This window comes from Impatiens glandulifera, chromosome 1 (assembly GCF_907164915.1).
Source record: "Impatiens glandulifera chromosome 1, dImpGla2.1, whole genome shotgun sequence".
Classification (NCBI taxonomy): Eukaryota; Viridiplantae; Streptophyta; class Magnoliopsida; order Ericales; family Balsaminaceae; genus Impatiens; species Impatiens glandulifera.
The window spans coordinates 80,330,291-80,351,618 of NC_061862.1; the positions used below are offsets into that span (position 1 = coordinate 80,330,291).

At 33.1% G+C, this 21,328-nt stretch overlaps 1 protein-coding gene across 1 annotated transcript; it reads right to left on the minus strand.

The window, feature by feature from the left end:
• Positions 1-463: 463 nt before the first annotated feature.
• On the minus strand, positions 464-5,885 carry LOC124919069 (phosphoglycerate mutase-like protein 1). Its single transcript, XM_047459208.1, has 10 exons — positions 5,718-5,885; positions 4,847-4,917; positions 4,611-4,718; positions 4,405-4,484; positions 3,219-3,384; positions 2,665-2,739; positions 2,134-2,222; positions 1,405-1,524; positions 857-901; positions 464-770 (listed from the first exon to the last, which is right to left on the minus strand). The coding sequence occupies exons 2-10, from the start codon at positions 4,907-4,909 to the stop codon at positions 695-697; spliced, it is 822 nt and encodes a 273-aa protein (XP_047315164.1). The 5' UTR covers positions 4,910-4,917; positions 5,718-5,885; the 3' UTR covers positions 464-694.
• Between the last annotated feature and the right edge of the window lie 15,443 nt (positions 5,886-21,328).

Here is a 21,328-nt window from a genome sequence, read left to right on the forward strand (position 1 = left end):
TACAATTTCTAGAAATCAAACTGGGTCTTATAAAAAGGTTTCGTATGTCACTGCATTGATTGAGGAATCTAAGCTAAATAAAACACTTTGATTTGGTTAAATAATAAGTAATATGATTGCTGGTTAATTAAGATTTAGGACCACCAAATTGGTGGAATTATAAATGTTTAAACTTTGATTAGTGACCATTACTCATGCCTATACTTTTCTAACCTAATCTTCTTTCATAAGCTAATTTTAATTAATAAAAAATACATATATGTCAACCAACCCAAATTAAATTATACTGTTTTTTATCATTTTGTGAAATTGAGAAAGATAACAACACATGAACTGACAGTACTATAAAATTTAAAATAAAAACTAGTCAAGGACATTTAACTTGTAAAACTATGAATTCATTAAACTACCACATATATGTATTGTGTTTGGTAGGGTTATAAATTAATCAACAATTAAAAAGTAGAACCCACAAAAATAATTAGCAATCTTATTATACTTAAAAGATAATTTCATTTAAATATTATTACAGCACATAAATAATACAAACCAAATCAATCTGGAAATTAACAAACAAGGGCTTTTGAAAATGAACATCTCCAAGAGTAGATCATACACATTTTGACCAGTAAACTTTTAATAAATCTGATAAACAAAATGAGATGATACCAGATGCCTCATCATCGCATCTTAATTAATCGCTGGGGATATCTTGGCCAATAGGAAGATTTCCTGAATAATTGGTTGAAGTTTCGTCGGATCCCAGCATGCTGAAAACAGGAGATTGGGAACAAGAGCAAGAATAAACCCTAATGGTCTCACGTAAGAGCAAAAAACAAACAAACAGCCTGTTTACCTTCTGTCTACGATAATCATTGAACGCAGCTCACAATTTGCAAAGCTGCAATGCTCATGTACAACAGACCAAAATATTACAAACATAACTGCATAAGATTCTTATAATAGAATGGCCATAGTAAAATCTTAATTTGAAGATGTGAAATGAGTTAAAACTCGAAATCAGTAAATAACCTAGACCATAAGATTCTTAAAATATAAGTAACAATGTAAAACATAACACATTTATATAGAATTCTAGTAAATGTAATAAAAACTTCCATCTACCTGCCATCACCAAATGTAATTAGTTTCTCCCCTCAAATTTACCCCTTTTCTTTAATTTCTATAGTTTGAAAGATAGCAGCAAATGCAGGAGTACTCTTACCAAGAAAATGAAAAAGAAAGCTGACAATATTCAAATGAACCATCTTAAAAGCAAACAAACAAACAAAACCGCATACTGAGAAGCCAAAATGCTTAAACAAGGATGTTTGAAAATAATATACATACTGGGGTGAAAAGTTACATCTACATGAATGAACAGTATAATAAAATAACACTTACTGTTGGCAGATTTCTTTTTTGACTAATGGGTGACAGTCATTCCCAAAAGCATTCAGTGTGTGAAATAAGAATCCACTATGAGTAACTACTGCTATCTCCTTTTCCTTTCTCATTGAAAGCCTATGTGCATCAAACAAAGACATAAGAACATGTTAGGTTAATGCATCCATCTTTGATCTAGTAAATAAGTTAATGCAGCCATATTTTTAAACAGACATTTATGTTGCAAATTTGTAATCCTACATGTACCATGTACCAGATAAGTCCAAACCTTGTCACTTGATGCACAAATGATTGAAACGACTTCCAGATTAGAATTTGTAAAGAAACTGGAAACACTAAGTGTTTATGTATCCGGATTCGTTTCCAAATACAAAAACAAGAAATTAAATTTTGAATCTGTGTCTGACTAAATTTAGTTTCTCTATATGAAAACAGATCCACATACAGAAACAAAAACTACAAGTGTTCCAAATAGGGCCGGCCAATCTTTAGGAAGTTGGAGATTAAACAGCATGTGTTGCAACTAGATAATTAAAGATGATCTACTGTAACAAAGCAGATAAATAAGATAAATAGTCAATGCTAGCTGCATTTCTTTTACCAGTTTTCTGAAATGGAAAGCTGATTTGAGAGCTAGGTTATAGAACAAGAGCTGTAAAGGATACAGTCATAGAGATTGAGAAACCGATAATAGATATTTGGGTATGTGTCTGCAAAGCTTTTTACCATTCCATGAACTTTATTCCTCTAGCCACGAGTTCTTCTTTTGTCTCTCTTATGTTGGCCTTCCATAGAATGTCCTCATCACTCTCTATCTAAACAAAATACCAAAAAACTGTGAATATGATATATTATTGTTTGAACCAGCTTCATGCTACAAGAGATTAATTAGGGTTAGGTTTACACAACCGGGGATAAGCTGACAGGTTAATTAGTTGGCCAGCTGAAGAATAAAACTGAAAGTCTTCGTGGGAACAACCATACTTATGTGGAAAAAGAAACAGAGGTCATTTTAGACATTTCAATTCTCTCTAGATCTCATCTCCATTTCTAATAGCTCCTATCATGGTAAGAGCTTATATCTACTCTTCTCTTCTCATCTCAAACTCAATTATCTTTGATTCAATGTAGTTTCAATAATTGTACGCTCAAATTCAAGATATTAAACCTAATTCTACTTTGAGCTACATCACTTCCTTGATGTAATGCCATAGTCTTTGCAGTTTACAGAGACACAACAGTTATTTGAATACTTGCCTGTGAAAAATCAACTGCAGGGAAAAGACAAACGTAATCGCTGATGCTTCTCCTCTTATCACAGGGGTGAACACCCTGAAACAAAAGTAGAACAGAACTTATGTCCATGTGACAAGTAAATGGAGTGGTTGTATTAGAAATCAATTAGTACGGCCAAATGATGCATATGAGCTAACAAATACAATCCTTAGAGTTAATGCATAAAATGCTTAAATGGTATATCAGATTAAACTGATAATTACTTTTGTCTGTGTCTAGACTTGCATTCAAGCTTTGAGTGGAATGTGTCTCATAATGCAAGTATAGTTTTTTTTTGTAAATGGTTCAAGTGTGAAGACTCGAACCCATGATTTTAAGAACATGAATTTCTATGCTCTACCACTGAGCTACAAGTCTCCACCAAGTATAGCTAATTTTGAACCTCAAAAAAGGAAAAATAATGCAACGTCATTAATCCAAAGTTTTAACAAAATAAATTGGGCAAGGCTGAAATATTATGGATAAAGAAGGTCTTCTTGAACATATAAGCAAGTATGCATATAACTTAAACCAACCAAGTGTTCCCGGCAAAGTTCAGTTGAAACGATAGGAGGACAATCTAGTCTTGAAATGGCAGAGCGTTCACTGTTTCCTGCATTTGCAACCATAAGTGGTAATCCCTCCATCCTATCTAGTGGATAGTTCTCACCACCAAAGACTCCAACAGCTGTTTGCATTGTCCTGTAATAACCCAGTCCTTTGAAATTAAAATCGTCACAAGGGATGAAAATAAACATGAATTACAACTGTACATATTGATTCTCGCCTGGAGGGCCTTTTTGAAAAGTGGTATATAATATAATCACCGTCACAATCACATTTGAAAATTGTCAAAATAAAAAATGAAACGATTATTTTGGCATTTTGTATGAAAAGTGTGATTGAAATTTTAGTGTGAAAGGTGTGAAAAGTTGTCCATTTGTTTTAATTGTTCTACAAAATGAAAAATTGGATTACGTTTTTTTACAAAATGATTTTTTAATTTTTTGTCACTAATTTTTTGGCATACCAAAAAGATTAGTCCATTGTTTCATTTAGGAAAAGACCCACCTAAAGAAGATTTGATCAAATATAATAACCATCACCTTTAGTCACTCACCACCACTAAACTAATCCGACACTAATGGACCAAACCCTAACCTGCCTTTGCAGATCTACTTGTGAGCACAGGGAAATGAGTTTTAGCAGACAAAATGAGGAATAGCTGTTAATATGTAAGGTAGCCACTTAGTATATGTTTAGTTAGAAAGTAGAAACCAGGAAGAGATAAAGGCAAGTGAAATATCAAATCAATCAAAGGAGGATGTAGTTTGATCAACTAGCTAAATCTTTGATAATGAGAAAAGCGGTGAAAATTTATGGGAACAGGGCAATATGTAAGAGACATAACCATTAAGTAACTAGTTTTAGTTATTTAAGTTTTGAGACATACAGGGGAACCAGACAACCAATGATAATGAAAGAATAAAAAGTCTACCCTAATAATACATATTTTGATATTTTACTATTGACAATAAAAGCCTTACCACAGAAAGAAAGCACCAGGACATAAATTAGTTATTAACTTATTATACACAAGGTTTGATTACAGCCAACAAAAAAACATTATCTACTGCACATATTAAACAACAACTAAATTATCAGTTAATATTTATGGTCAAAAGCAGAAATTAAAGTGGCGGTGTAAGCAGACAATATCACCTCATTAAGGGAGAGGTAACAACTAAATCAATCTTCTTGAACAAACCGCTATTACGAACGTGTTTTCGCAAATTATCAACCTGTTAGAGCACATACATATTCTTTTATGAGCATGAAAATTCAAAAATGAACTTTTATCGGAATTGAACATAGATGGGGATATTAATCCTTAGCGGCAATGAAACAGAAAAACCTTTGTACCCTACCTGCAACCAACCCAGTTTGGTGAGGTGTGCATCAAAATATTCAGGAGACATGTAAGCTTTGTAGTTCTTTTCTCCATCTACATTGTGGATTCCTTGAGCATGCCTCACCTGTATGTATCAGATGTAATAAGTAAAAACACCTTGAATGGAAACCTTAAAGAGATCCAGCAAATTCAAAGTGGTCTTCAAGAACAGTTATATATAACTGATAAGTGAAAAAATATTACGACACTTACAAAGTGCACTATTTTACAGCGGTGCAGAGGATACAAACTTGGACTTCCATTATTACTATCCATTGCTGGCACTACATTAACAAAAGCAAATTAGAAGGAACTAAATGAAAAATGAGAAGAATGAACAAGAAAAACACATTCGAAGCTTGTTTGATGTAATCTGGTTTCTTTGGGGAAAAAGTCCTGCTTGATGTTTACTTGGATTATTTGAGTATAATGATCAAAACATCCTTTTTTAATAAGGGAAGTTCATATTTTAGTTGATGAGATGGTAGTTTATTTGGAAATAATCCCACATCAAACAAGCTCTTAAAGTTCTTCATATGTGTGAGAATGGTTAGCAACCAACTTGAGGTTAACACATCTAATTTTACATAACTATCACAAGAGAAAAATGATAGATTATAGTAAAGATTGAATCCTACATTTGTACAGAAACTTAATTGTCAGCAAGAAGCCATTGTGATAATAATGATTAGGTGTAGATCAAACATACAAATAAACCAAATAACAAGTGAGACTAAAGTTAATCAATTGCCTAGCTTTTGCAAGAGAGTAGATGTTTAGATTCGAGTATCCGATGAATCTAAAACAGATTTAATAGTTTATATAATGGTAAACAGTTTATCAGTACAAACGAACCAGGAGTCGAACAGATAAGAGCGATTTCAGGGAAACTGAAGCTTCTAACAAGCTAGAAGATTAAAAACCGAGGGATGAAAGATGAGAATCTTAAGGATGAGTTGAGCTGCAAGTGAATAATTGCGAAAAAGAAAATGGTGTGCCTGTAGGATTTAGGATGAAATGAGAGTGGTTCAAACAGAGTGGAAATGGAGAGAATATACGTATAAACATATACAGTTGAAGGTACCTCTTCCCTGTGTGAGAGAATACAGTGTGTGGAGATCGTCAATGGCGGATTTGTAGCGATAGAGAGAAATGGTGAAGATCAAGCTCGTCGTCTAGTCTTTTAGTTTTTCTGTCTAAATTCTACTGCTAATCCGTTGGAGAGAGAAACGCAGTCCACCGAATCATTTTCCTTTTTTTTATTACTATTTTTTTCTTGCTACCTTGAGTTAATAGGACCAATTTGATTTAACTTATTCACTACACCTTATTTGTTAAATGTCGGTTAACGGTTGAGCGATAATATTCTGAATTTGACTTATTTAATAATTTTTGTCAAAATTTTTAATCTGAATTTGATATATTTATTTTTTCATCTTTCCTACGGGACCGGAGAAGATGGTAGGAACTCTCGCAAAGTTCAGGTGGGAGGATCCAAAGCTACCAAAGAAAGAGAGATCAAGAGACGTTATCGTTGACATTATCTCCGGGTTGGAGAAGGTAGAACTCATCATGGTGTACGAACAAGATAATGCCGGGGACCTAGAGGAACGCATTGTCGAACTTGAGAAGGAGAGAGACGAGCTCCGAGGAGGAATGCAAGGTGCCCTGAACGAAGGCTTGTCCAAATGTCAAGATCAAACTCAGATCGTGGAACAAACCCTCCTTAGTGAAATCAATACCTTGACCGAGAAACTCAAGTTAATGTCATCTAAGTTACAAGGCACCGAAGAGGATGTGACGTTACTCAAGTAGGCGGTTGTGCAAGAGTGCGGACGTGCGCCTGTAGAAGTCCCCAATCCAATAAGGATAAACGTTCAAGGCCTAAAGCATATTTAGGCGAGAGGAATGCGAAGGAGATCGACAACTTCTTATGGAGTTTGGACCAGTATTTCAAAGCACTCGGCCTAGTAGAAGAGGCGATGAAGATAAATACTGCCACGACATACATGGAAGACACCACAATGTTGTGGTGGAGGATAAGAAGTAGTGACATAGAAAGAGGTCTATGTTCTATCAATACCTGGGGTGAATTCAAGGAGGAACTTAAGAGACAGTTCTCTCATGAAAACGTCATTCGAGAAGCAAGGGCCAAGTTGCGACGACTCTCACATAGAGGGAGTATCAAGGAGTATGTCAAGGAGTTCATCGCTACTCTTCTAGAAATCCCTAACTATTCAGATGACGAAGCCTTGTTCGCCTTCACTGATGGTCTACAAATGTGGGCGAAACTAGAGTTGGAACGGCGTGGTGTCCAAGATCTAAACACCGCTATTGCCGTGGCTGAATCACTTGTCGAAATGAGAAGACATGAGAAACCAAAGTCGACCTATGAGAGGAATGACAAAGGGGAAAATGGTGGAAACCATATCTACAACAATGATGACCCAATTAAGTCTACCAAACCCAATGGTAGAGAAGATCGGGATGAGAAATGTTGAGAGAAACCCCGAATAAAGTGTTTCTTTTGTGAAGGGCCGCACAAAGCAAGAGAGTGCCCTATGAAGAACAAACTATCAGCATTGATGGAGGAGCAAGAACGTCTTCACGATGAAGCTCGATTGGGGTCGTTAAACCTACTTAGTGTCGTTATAGCAAAGTTTGATAAGCCAAAGTCCGCGAAGAAATGACGACTATTTGTGGAAACTAAAGTAAGAAACCACATGGTTAAAGCTTTATTGGATACGGGAGCCAACAACAATTTTCTAGAGGTAAAGGAGACGGGAAGACTGGGGATCCAGTACACTAAGGAGAAAGGGTGGCTTAAAACAGTCAACTCGGCACCAAGTACAACATATGGAGTTGCTCGTAATGTAAAGATCAACTTGGGGGAGTGAAATGGCCTTCTGGATTTCTCCATTATTGACATGGACGACTACAAAATGGTTCTCGACATAGAGTTTCTAGACAAGGTAAATGCTTTCCTACTCTCTTCTGCCAATACGATGTACATTTTAGAGCAAGGCAATACTTGCACAATACCTTTAACAAGAGAGGTCAAGAGAGAAACTAGACACCTATCTTCCATGCAACTCTCAAAAGGTGCGAAGAAGACTCACCCATCATCTTTTGTCACCGTGAAAGAATATGAGAAAATTGCGTCCAAAAAGAAGATACCTCCAGAAGTTACAACTGTCCTAGAGAAATGTCATGATGTAATGGCCACTAGATTATCAGAGAAACCCCACCATAAGAGAGAGGTGGATCACAGAGAAGAGTTAGTCAAATTTACTAAACCATCGGCAGCGGTTCTTTATCACATGAAGCCTCCCAAATTGGAGGAATTGAAGAGGCAACCGGAGGAGTTGCCCTTCAAGAAATAGAAGTGCGAAATAGCTAAGATCACCAAAAGATGAAGAAATGGGAGGACAAGAAGAGAAGACACTTAGAGTTCGGAGGAAATCGAGTGATAATAAAACTTTTACTCCATCAAGGGAGACGATTTTCCAAAGTTCACAAGGGGTATGTGAGGCAATACAAAGGCCCTTTCTTAGAGAAGAAACAGGTTGGAAAGCTAGCATGTCGCTCAAAACTTCTATCATATGTGGAGACATCATCTAGGCCTACAAGGAGGACGCGACGAGAACGTCACCAGATTGAGTGGGGGAGAATGTCATGGCCCAATCTTCCTGGCCCAAGAAGAGGAGGGGGCTTAAGGAGAATGTCACGGCCCAATCTTCCTGGCCTAAGAAGAGGAGGAGGCTTAAGCCCGATTTACTTGATTCAACTCGAATCTAACCCGATGTAATTAATTCATATCTCTATTTCAAATTAAAATGACATCATTACAAGACAAAAATAAAGTTAAATCACAAATCTACTTATAAAATAATTCTATAAAAGTAAATGAGTGAGTGAGTGAGAAAAAAACAAAATTCAACAAACAAACAAAATTTGTAAAGGGGTTATCGAGTCTACTTTGGGTCATTTCATCGACTTGATTTTGATGGGAAATATTATCAAATGACCCTCAAAAGAGGGGTCATCTCAAAACTAACCATAATAATATTTATTTGCAAATATAACCTTTTTTGTTTTAAATTCTAACCATTTTACCCTTACTATTTTTTATTTATTTATTATTCCCGTTAACCTCTTTTCCCCCCATTTCTTATTTCTTCTTTCTCTCTTCTCCGACGACCGTTGCTCTCCCTCCCCAACTCCCCCTACAACAATCCAGCATCCCCGACAATCGCCATAGGAAGCGCAACACTGGACGCTTCACTCTTGTGCCCAACTCCCCGACGATCGTCAAACCCCGGACGCTTTGAAGAAATAAAATAATAAAGTTATTTTATTTCTAACTATTGTTTAAAAAAGTTGTTATGATTTGAGTAAATTTGTTAGAGTTATTTAACTGTCAAATATTTGTTAAGGCAATTAATTAACTGCATTAGTCATTTTGGTATTGATTAGTTAGAATAATTAACTTTCATTCCAACATTATAACGAATATAAGTCTAAGGACTTATTTAGACTAGAGATAATAATTTATTACTCATTTTGTAATTGAGACAATATAAATAAAGTCTGAATAATGAGAAATCCCTTTATCGGGTTATTTTCACTTTATGCAAATTCTCTATTCTTGTCATCTCTTCACTCTCAATCTCTAGCTACAGATTTTATCAAATTGATCTCCGATCGATTTGTTCATGGTATCAAAGCAAATCTAGACGAAGAAGAAGACGATCTACCGATTCTATCAAAGTAAGACATGGCTTCTGGATCTTCAGATAACAATGTAAGTTCTGAACATCAACTTCCTGAAATTTCAGCAGAAATGTATACTACTCTTAGGCCGATGGTTTTAGAGTCAAATAGAGTTTCGATTCCAACTTTTACACCAACTATGACTCAAATCCCTAACCCTAACATCCAGAATCCAAACCAGAACCCTAACCAACCAATTACAAAAAGGAAATACAACAATGATCCCCTTCTTATACATCCAACCGATCATCAAGGCCTAAATACTACCTCAGCCATTCTTACTGGAAGGGAAACTTATTTCGGATGGAGTCTAAGTATTAGACTAGCTCTTCAAGCGAAAATTAAGATAGGTTTTATTGATGGTTCATATCCAGAACCAAAAGATCAAGAAGATGCAAATCAATGGGTTATTGTTGATGCCTTAATTAGGGCATGGATTATGAATACGATAGAAGCAAGAATTGGAAGAAGATTTCAATCCAAGAAAACCATTCGTGATCTGTGGCTTGAGATCAAGTCCAGATATGAAGGCAACAGTGGTCCGAGGAGGTACAACCTTCAAAAGGATATTAGCTTCGTCCAACAAGGTGACCTTGACATAGAAGAATACTATTCAAATGTGAGATTGTTGTGGGATGAGATGATGGAGTTAAAACCTTTAAGAAGATACAGATGTAAAGGAATTCGAGTTAATTGTGATGGATGCTTTCTTGAAGCAGAAATACTTCAAGATGATGAAGAACTTAAGTTTCTTCAATTTCTGATGGGGCTTGATGATAAATACGAGTATGTCAAAGACCAAATACTCATGCAAGATCCATGGCCAGACGTTTATAAATCATTTACAATGTTTCAGAATGTCAAAAAGAGGACCATACAGAAAAGGCCTTTTCAAGAATCTGCAATGGTGATAAAAGAAGAAGGTGAAAGAGTTTATCATCCTCCAAACAAGAATAAGAGTGCAAGTTGCACACACTGTGGAGGCAAAGGTCACATGAAGGATGACTGCTTTAAGTTGATTGAATATCCAAAATGGTGGAAACAACCAAAAGATAATGTGATCAAGAAAAGACCATCAACTTTTGTTCATGCCACTACAGACAAAGATGATTTTAGGAACTTTCCATTGATGAATACAAGATGTATAAACAGTTCTTGAAGAACATGAGAGATGTCAAGAACAAGGCAAATGGATCTTCTTCATCTGCAGGCAGGTAAGTTTCCTAACTATATTCTTAATTCATTTGAATATGATTTCAGCATTAATGAACAAACAAATATATCAAATATGTGGCTTATTAATTCAGGAGCATCTTGTCATATATGCAATAATAGGAATGCATTTTCATATATAAGACAACTTGATGAACCTAGAATTATGTACATAGCTGATGGATCAAGTAGGAACATAACTAAAATAGGAACTATTAAACTTCTTGATTGTTTGAAACTAAAAGATGTATTATATGCACCATCTTTTAGATATTGTTTAATTGTAGTTTCAAAACTTACAAAGGATAACAAAATGAACTGTATTTTCCAAAATCTGATTGTTATTTACAGGACCTTGAGACAAGGTTCAAAGTAAATCCGGGAAAGAGAATGGAGAATCTGTACTTCATTGATGACAGTCCAATTTTTAATAAAAATCATAAATCTACCGTTCATTTTTCTTTAAATGTTGTTTCTGATTCATTTCTTTTACACAAACGATTAGGACATCTTACTTTAAATGTTCTAAAAAGTGTATTTCTGTTGTTATGAATAAAATTTTTCATTGTTCAACATGTCCTGTTGCTAAAATGCAAAGAGTTTCTTTTGTTCAAAGCGTTTCTAAAACATCAAAGATTTTTGAACTTATTCATATTGACATTTGGGGTCCATATCGAGAGGAATCAATCCTTAACACACCTTTCATGCTTACTATTGTTGATGATTACTCTCAATGTACTTGGATTTTTTTTATGCCAAGTAAAGTCTTTGTGTTTGAAAAACTTCATAATTTTTTTTTTATTTTAGTTAAAAATCAATACGACACAACTATTAAAATAATTAGATCAAACAATGGAACTGAGTTTTTAAATGAAAAATGTTCTGAAATGTTTAATTTCTTAGAAATTATTCATCAAACAACTTGTGTTAACTCACCTCAACAAAATTGTGTTGTGGAGAGAAAACACAAACATTTACTTCAAGTTGCAAGGTCATTAATGATTGATTCTAATATAGATTCTAAATTTTGGCCTTATTCATTATTGACTGCAACTCATCTAATAAATAGAATTCCCACTAATATTTTAAATGGAAAAACTCCAATTGAAATGCTATCGGGAAAGAAACCAGATTATAACTATTTTAAAGTTTTTGGTTGTTTGTGTTATTCTGTAAATGTTTATCCAAACAAATCAAAGTTTTCAAAAAGAGCCAACAAATGTGTTTTCATTGGATATTCTTTAAACAAAAAAGGATATACAGTTTATGATATTGAAACAGAAAATGTTAGCATTTCAAGAGATGTTATTTTTCATGAAGATATTTTTCCATTTTTTGATAAAATTATCCAAAATAAAGAAATTCTACAAGGAAACAAATCTTCTGATTTTCCATATTTCTTTGAAACAGAATTAGATAATTTAGATTATGAAAATGATTTTGAAAATGTTCAAACTGAAATTTCAGAACATCAAAATTTGAATTCTAATTCTGAACCTGAATTGAATACAAGTGAATGGATAACTTCTGCTTCTCAAGATGAACATGAAGTTAATCATTCACCTGTTCAAGATGAAATAAAATATGTATCTCGAAAAAGTTCAAGATTTATAAAACAACTTGTTTGGATGAAGGATTATGTTGTAATTCAAGTTGAGACAAATGTAAATAAAAAACAAAGTTATTTACCGCCATCATTTCCACTTGTATCAACTTGCAATAATGAAGAATATATTGAATTCTTGGGCAACATTGATCAGTTTGTTGAACCAACTTCATACAAACATACAATTTTAAATCCAAATTGGATTAAAGCTATGGACGATGAACTTACTGCTCTTCATAAAAATAATATTTGGATTATAACAGAACTTCCTAAAGGGAAGAAAATAATAGGTTGTAAATGGATTTTTAAAACAAAATTGAATGTTGATGGAAGTATTGATAAATGTAAAGCCCGACTAGTTGCAAAGAGGTATGACCAAAAAGATGGAATTGATTTTCATCAGGTATATGCCCCTGTAGCTAAAAATTCGACTATTCAACTACTTCTTGCTTTAATAGCTGCTAAGAAATGGCATTTACATCAAATAGATGTAAATAATGCTTTCTTGCATGGCTTAGTTGAAGAAGATTTATATATGAAAGTTCCAGAAGGTTTAAAAGGAACACTACCAAAACAAGTCTGTAAATTAAACAAAAGCATATATGGCTTGAAACAATCGTCTAGACAGTGGCATTTTCAAATTTGTAACATCCTTACTGAGAGTGGTTTTAAAAAATATGAGAATGACCATTGTTTATTCATCAAAAATGATGGATCTAATATTGTTTGTTTGCTTATTTATGTTGATGATATCCTATTAGCAGGGAATTCAATAGAGCAAATTGATGAAATAAAAAATATGATTAATACCAAATTTCCTATTGAAGATTTGGGTAAAGCTAAGTTTTTCTTAGGTCTTGAAATTATACAAACTGATGATGGAATTTATGTTAATCAACGAAAATATATTCTTGACATTGTTTCTGATATGTCCTTGATGGCTGCTAAACATCATCTATTCCTATGACTAGAGATACCAAATTGGTTCAAGAACCAGTGAATGATACTCTTTGTGACGTTAAAAAGTATAGAAGATTAATTGGTCGTTTACTATATTTGAATTTCACTAGACCAGATATTGCACATGTAGTACAACAATTAAGTCAATATATTAATAAACCTTATAAATCACATTTTGAGGCTGCTATCAAAGTGGTTAAATATATTAAAGGAATATCATCCTTAGGCATTTTTTATGCAACCAAGAATGATTTTGTTATTTCAGCATATTCTGATAGTGATTGGGCTTCTTGTTATGATACTAGAAAATCACTTACAGGTTATTGTATTTACATTGGCAATGCTCTAGTAGCATAGAAAACAAAAAAAAATAAACTATATCTAGATCATCAGCTGAAGATGAATATAGATCTATGGCTGTCACAATATGTGATTTACAATGGATGACTTATTTACTTGCTGATTTTCAGATCAAAGTTAATCTGCCTATTGTTTTATATTGTGACAATAAAATAGCGATGCATATAACGCAAAATCCGATGTTTCATGAGAGAACGAAACACATCGATATTGACTGTCATTTGGTAAGAAACAAATACAAAGATGGTTTTATTACTCTAACTTATGTTGCTTCTATTGTTCAAAATGCAGATATATTTACCAAACTCTTGATGTTAAACAATTTCAAGATTTAAGGCTTAAGCTAAAGCTCAAAGACTTTCATCTTGAGGGGGGAGTGAAGAAATAAAATAATAAAGTTATTTTATTTCTAACTATTGTTTAACAAAGTTGTTATGATTTGAGTAAATTTGTTAGAGTTATTTAACTGTCAAATATTTCTTAAGGCAGTTAATTAACTGCATTAGTCATTTTGGTATTGATTAGTTAGAATAATTAACTTTCATTCCAACATTATAACTAATATAAGTCTAAGGACTTATTTAGACTAAAGATAATAGTTTATTACTCATTTTGTAATTAAGACAATATAAATAAAGTCTGAATAATGAGAAATCCCTTTATCGGGTTATTTTCACTTTATGCAAATTCTTTATTCTTGTCATCTCTTCACTCTCAATCTCTAGCTACAGATTTTATCAAATCGATCTCCGATCGATTTGTTCACGTTTCCCCCCGAGGTTGACTCCCCAATGATCGCCAAGCCCTAAACGTTTCCCCCGCGAGCCCGACTCCCCGACATTCGCCCATCGCATTTAGGTTAGTTTTTATTTTTGCATGTTGAGTATGAAAGGTTTTAGGGTTTTAGAGTTTTAGTGAGTTCTATAGTTTTTGCATTTTGAATGAATGGTTTGAAATGGTGTGAGATCTGAGATCTGTATATTACGTCCCACGCAAGAATAGTTTTTCTGAATGGTTTGTGAACATTTTCCCGTGGGTACGCAAATTGCATTTTGCGTGGGTACGCAAATTGCATTTTGCGTGGGTATGCAAATTCCGAGAATGCAATTTGCGTGGATACGCAAATTACTAATTGAATTGGCGTGGGTATGCAAATTGTAGTTTTCACTTTGCGTTCCCATGCAATTTGCATTTTTCCTTGGTTTGCGTCTAACATTGTGTATATGACATTAATCTAACCAACTGTTTCTTTACAGATGGCACCAACCGAAATCATTATTAATAATTTTACTGATTGTCTTTCATAGAAATCCACCGGAACCAGTTTGACAAGGATAAAGGAGAGGTTTACTCACCATGATCTCCTGGTGTTTTGTTTTTATGAGTTGGGTGTGAAGGTAGTGACTTCTCTACTAAATAGACACACAGAGGAGTGCAAAGTTGGTGGAGTGCTGTCGAAATTTCTTTTACATAGAACATCACATCTCTATCATATCGGATAACAGTAGGAGGAGCAGTTTTCAAAACCAAATTATACTTGATTTTGAACACTAAATCATATCTCAATTTGTCCACACGAATATCATCATAGACAATGTCAGTTAATTCATCATATGTAGTATTTAGGAATAGAGTCACAGCTACGCATTAACTTGAGACAAAAGAACTAACTCCATCATCATCTTTCCACTCTCCATCATAGAGGACAAAACAACTAACGAATAAATTGGGATCTGCAATTGGTACAAATTGAAATGTTAATGCAGTAACAAAACCATATTATCTTAGTGTGGTACGTGGGATGCAAACGCAAATTGTGTGGAGCGTGGGACGCAAACGCAAATTGCGTGGGGCGTAATTTGCGTGGTGCGCATTTTCACACAACATTGCAAACATACCAAACATATTTCATATTTTATTTCATCTATTGAGTGTTCAACTAAATGGGAATGAAAGAAATTAACATACTCATTTTTATGGCAATGATGCTGGTCGGTCGGATCTACAGTGGCATGCGTCCGTGGTCCGGTGATGCTGTTGGAGTCGGGGAACCTGTTTTCGTCCTCCGACGTTGTAGGTGGGTCTCGTCGTCGTCCAGTGTTTCTTGGGGAGTCAGAGAGATGAGAAGGGGAGGGAGAGCGGGGAGAGCAACGGTCGCGAGGCCGGAGAAGAGAGAAATGAAAGAAGAGAAAATGAGAGGGAAAAGAGGTTAAACGGGAATAATAAAAAAATAGTAAGGGTAAAATGGTCAGAGTTTAAAAAACTGTTATTTTTGCAAATAGATTTTAGTAGGGTTAGTTTTGAGATTACCCCTCTTTTGAGGGTCATTTGATCAAATTCCTCATTTTGACTTGTTTATCAATCAGGTTAAACAGGTCGACCTGATTTTAACTCGAACAAAAAATATATAACTCTACCTAATTTCTTCGTGTTCGGGGTAGTGTTTTCGTGCAGGGTCCAAAATTGTCGGCACTAGCATTCAATGTTCTTTATTTTTAAGCTTATACTTTTTATTTACTTCAAATTTTTCAGCTTTGATGAAATATTTATGATTTTATTTATTCTAAGTAATTTATTCACTTACATTATTTTAACAACTTATTTAAGTTGTATTAAATTAGTCTTACTCATTTATTATATATATATTTATGTTTTAGAGGAGTATTTTTTTATGAAATAAAATATGGAAAAAAATTATAGACACATAAAATTATCATTATTATGTTTGATCTTGGCATTTTTTAGTCTTATTTTAGTTTTCGGTAAAAAAATTGTTTGATTTAATTTTTGAAAAAAAATAATTTTAAAGCTTAATAACTATTTTATCCTTTAGATAGATAAGATTATATAAGAAAGAAAATATTATACAAAATATATTTTAATATTTTAGCTAAGAAACTAATAATAATAAAGATTGAATGAAATAATAAAAAATATTGAGTTTTTTTTTATATAAAAAGAGAATATCAAACAAGCTAATTGAACTCAATTTACTTAAAAAATTAATATATATATATATATATATATATATATATATATATATATATATATATATATATATATATATATATATATATATATATATATATATATATATATAAACAAGACAAATAAAGAGAGTTAAAAGGGAGAGTTAAAAGGGAGATCAATTCTTATTGCTGGTATGAATCGGTATACTTACAATGTTTCAAATATGTCCTATTTTTAGGACTTAGAATAGGAATGAAAGATCTTATTGATAATATAATATGAAAGATCAAAACTCATACATAATGACATACATTTATTATGTATTTATAATATTTCCTCCTTGAATGTCATTTCAATATTGCCTCACTAAAAACCTTACCAAGAAAACCTAGTGGGATAAAACCATGGTGAAAGAAAAAATAGTGCAGTACGTAAACTCCCCCTTTTTGTTACATCACTTTAAATTCTTGAGTCTCCGCATGCCAATTTTATCCAGTAGTTTTTCAAAAATCGTAGTAGGTAATGCTTTTGTAAATAGATCTGCTAGATTATCTGATGAACGAATTTGATGAATATCAATTTCAAATTTCTTTTGGAGATCATGAGTGAAAAATAATTTTGGTGATATATGTTTCGTTCTATCGCCTTTAATATATCCTCCTTTTAATTGTGCAATACAAACAACATTATCTTCATATGAAATTGTTGGAGAATTGTTATTTACGGATAAACCACTTGACTCTCGAATATGATGAATAATTGATCTCAATCATACACATTCTCGACTTGCTTCATGAATAACGACGATCTCATAATGATTTGAAGATGTGGCGGTAATTGATTATTTCATAGATCTCTAAGATATAACTATTCCACCATATGTAAATACGTAACTCGTTTGAGACCTACCATTATGATGATCAAATAAATATCTTACATCTACGTACCCAATCAATTTAGCTTCACATACATATGGATAATATAATCTCATATTCATAGTTCCTCGAAGGTATCGAAAAATATGCTTAACTCCATTACAATGTCTCCTTTTCGGTGAAGAACTATATCTCGCTAATAAATTTACTGTAAATGATATGGCAGGTATAGTATGACTAGCTAGATACATTAACGCTCCAATAACACTAAGGTATGATACTTTAGGACCAATTAGTTCTTCATCACTTATACGAGGTTGAAATGGATCTTTATTTACATCAAGCGATCTCACGATCATTAGACTACTCAAGGGATGCACTTTATCCATAAAGAATATTTTTAGTACTTTTGATGTATAAGCAAATTGATGAACAAAAATTTCATTCTCTTAATGTTCAACTTGTAAGCCAAGACATAATTTTGTTTTCCTGAGATCTTTCATCTCAAATTCTTTCTTAAGATAATTAACTATTTCAGATAGATCATCTGTTTCAGATAGGTCATCTGTAGTTCCAATAATATTCAGATCGTCCACATAAATTGCAATTATTACAAATTGTGATCCAAATATTTTAATAAACACATACGAGTCATTTTGAAATTCATTTTGTAATAATATTCACTGAAATGTTTATACCACATACGTCCAGATTGTTTCAATCCATATAGAGATTGACATAATTTAACCGAGTAAAGATCTCGACGGTCTAAATTACATGCTTATTGCATTTTAAATCCTTCCAGATGTTTCATGTATATGTTGTTATCAAGGAAGCCATATAAATCTGTCGTAACAACATCCATCAATCTCATCTACAATTTCTCTTGTATCGATAAATTTATCAAATATTTAAATATTGTTGCATCCACCAAAGTAGAATATGTCTCCTCATAATCAATATCGGGTCTCTATTAAAGCCTCTAGGCAATAATTCATGCCTTGTACCTGACAATTTCATTTTTCTAATTTCATTTTCTTATAATTCCTCATTTATAATTGATCGGTTTAATACCTTCAGAGGTACGAGCGATAGATCCAAAAACTTTATGCTTTGCGAATGATTTTAGTTCAGCTTCAATCGCATCTTTCTAGTTTGGTCAATAATTTATCCATCTGCATTCTTCTATAGACTTTGGTTCAAGATTCTCGTATTCATTAACAATATCGTATGCTATAGCATATGAAAATTTTTCATTGACGTCGATTTCATCTCGATTCCATTTTTTCTAGTCAAAACATAGTTTATAGAGATCTCTTCATTTTCAGGTACTTGTGATTCCTCCATAATCATTTTTTCAATTATTGGATACTCTTTTGGAGTAATTGTTTCCTAAGTTTAAGCATTTACTTTTTTTCTTTTTCGAGTATTTTTATATTTAGAACCGACTAGTCTACCACGCTTCACTTGCATTTTAGACTCGTTAATAGTAATGAGTTGTCCCTTCAAGGACATTAATCCTATTTGGATCATTTACAATTAGAATACAAGACTTCATAACTTTTTTAGGGTCAGTAAAAGCATTTGGCAATTGATTTACTAAATTTTGCAAGTGAATGATTTTCTAAACTTTAAGTTTAGATTGCTCTGTACGAGGATCATAATGAGCTAATGATAACTCGCGCCATATTATTTCCTTTTCCAACTGCTTATTTTCCCCTTTTAATGTTGGAAATATCATTTTATCGAAATGACAATCGGCAAACCGTGTCGTGAATAAGTAACAGTCAATAACTCCAGATATTTAATTATATACGGTGATTCATATTTAACATATATCCCCAATTTATGCTAGAATTGGGAAACCCTAGAAGTTAAAGAGATAGAGACAAATTAATGAAGTCTGGTGGAATTCAAATAGTCACTTCTTGGAGATTAGTCGTCATAGTATATATAATATTAAAATTTATTTACTTCTTTTTGGAGAGTTGTTCCAACTTACTAGTATTAAAGTTTATTTACTTCTTTCCGGGGAGTTGTTCCAACTTCCTAGTCTTGCCTATTTATAAGCCTTTTTGTAATCGTGAAAGATAACTTAGTGATTAATAATTACCTTGAGCTCTTAAGATTTTTTAGAAGTGTTATCTTCTATTTATATTGCTCTAAACTCTTTTGGTGGATTCCTAGAGTGGTGAGTGTCGAGTGACTTATTGTGTTACTTTATATTTCTCTAATTTCTCGATGTCAAAGTGATATTAGAGCTTTGGTCTACAATGGCTGGTCGGAGAAGAAGAGGACCAAACGATGAAGATGCTAAAACTCGTCAAAGAGACCTTCGTGATATTGAGTTAGAATAAATAAGGAGAGACAAGTGCAACAAGTCAAGCAACGCCTTGCGCGTGGCGAACATCGTGAACATGATGTTGATGGTCATGATTCAAATGATGGTTCTAGAAATAATGATGAGGATTTCAATCCATTTCATGATGATAATGACGCAAGTGACTGTGCATCTCATGGTCAACGGTTCCAAAGAAACAATGTCCGCCACAAGTTTTTGAATTTTAAAGTTGATATTCCAGATTTTGAAGGAAGAAATAATATTGATGAGTTCATTGACTGACTCAATACCGTTGAGAGAGTTTTTGAGTTCAAAGATGTTCAAGAAAATAACAAGGTGAAGCGAGTGGCTAACAATGTGAAGCCAATATCTATCAAGTTTAAAAAATATGCGTCCATTTGGTGGGAACACCTTAAAAAGAAACGTGTGCGTGATGTCAAGCAAAATATCAGAACATGGGACAAAATGAAGAAGGAGTTAAGGAGGAATTTTTTGCCGAATAATTATCGCCACAATACTTTTCTCAAATAACACAATATCAGATAGAAGGATCTATCTATGGAAGACTACGTGGATAAATTTGAAAATCTTATAATGTTGTGCGATGTTTTGGAGCCAGAAGAACAAACTATTGCTCATTTTCTTGGTTTAGGGTCCAATTGTAGCAATATTTGACATATAAGGATGTATGTCAGTTGGATCTCAAAGTTGATAAACAAAAAAAAATCGAGTCTTATTGTTAATACTATGTTCTGATCGAGTCTTTGAATTGTTCTTTAGGTAGACACACAATTCTATTAATTAATTAATACTATGTTGTTATTTTTGTGTTTGCTTGTGATGAGAGAACTCGTCCTCCATATGAGGCTGAATTTTATGTTAATAGTTTTGGAAGACAAAATGTATGCATCAGGTTATAGTTATTTGATTGTATTTAACAATTATATTGAATGTATGTATCCGATTCTTCTTTGAAAATTTGTAGGCTATATATTTTTAGCGCATATATGCATGCCTTGAAGTGATTACAGATTGCTTGTTCTTTTATTTGCTTTGGTGAGCGTATGTTAAGAACATATAGGAAAATGAAATGAACATCATTTAGAGTGATCATTCTAGCGGTAGAACTATCTAAACTTGATTCATAATTTTAGTTTAAGCCTATGACATTGTCTTTTGAACTATTGTCTATTTTGTTACTTTATCAGATACATGCATTTTCCAGAACTGTACTCTATTGTATTAGATACAATTTATCATGTAGTTGTAGTGGTGTATCTTATGTTCTTATAGTGGCCATAAGGAATTCCGTTGACTGTTCTGATATATTTTAAGTAATTCAGTTTCTTTTCATATTTGTGAACCAATATAGTTTATTTTCAAATAATGTTTACTAATAGATTGACGATGTTCTTTATTTTTAGTTTTACTGGTCGGAATCAAATATTTGAGATTTACTCTTCATCGGCATTCTCCATTTGGTAAGTTTTAAAATTTTCCTATGTTTTTAATTATTAGGGTTGCATGTTTAGAGAAATGACTTATTTGGATTAATATGTTAGGTTTTTTCATTGTGTTTTGGTTAGTATGTTAATTAA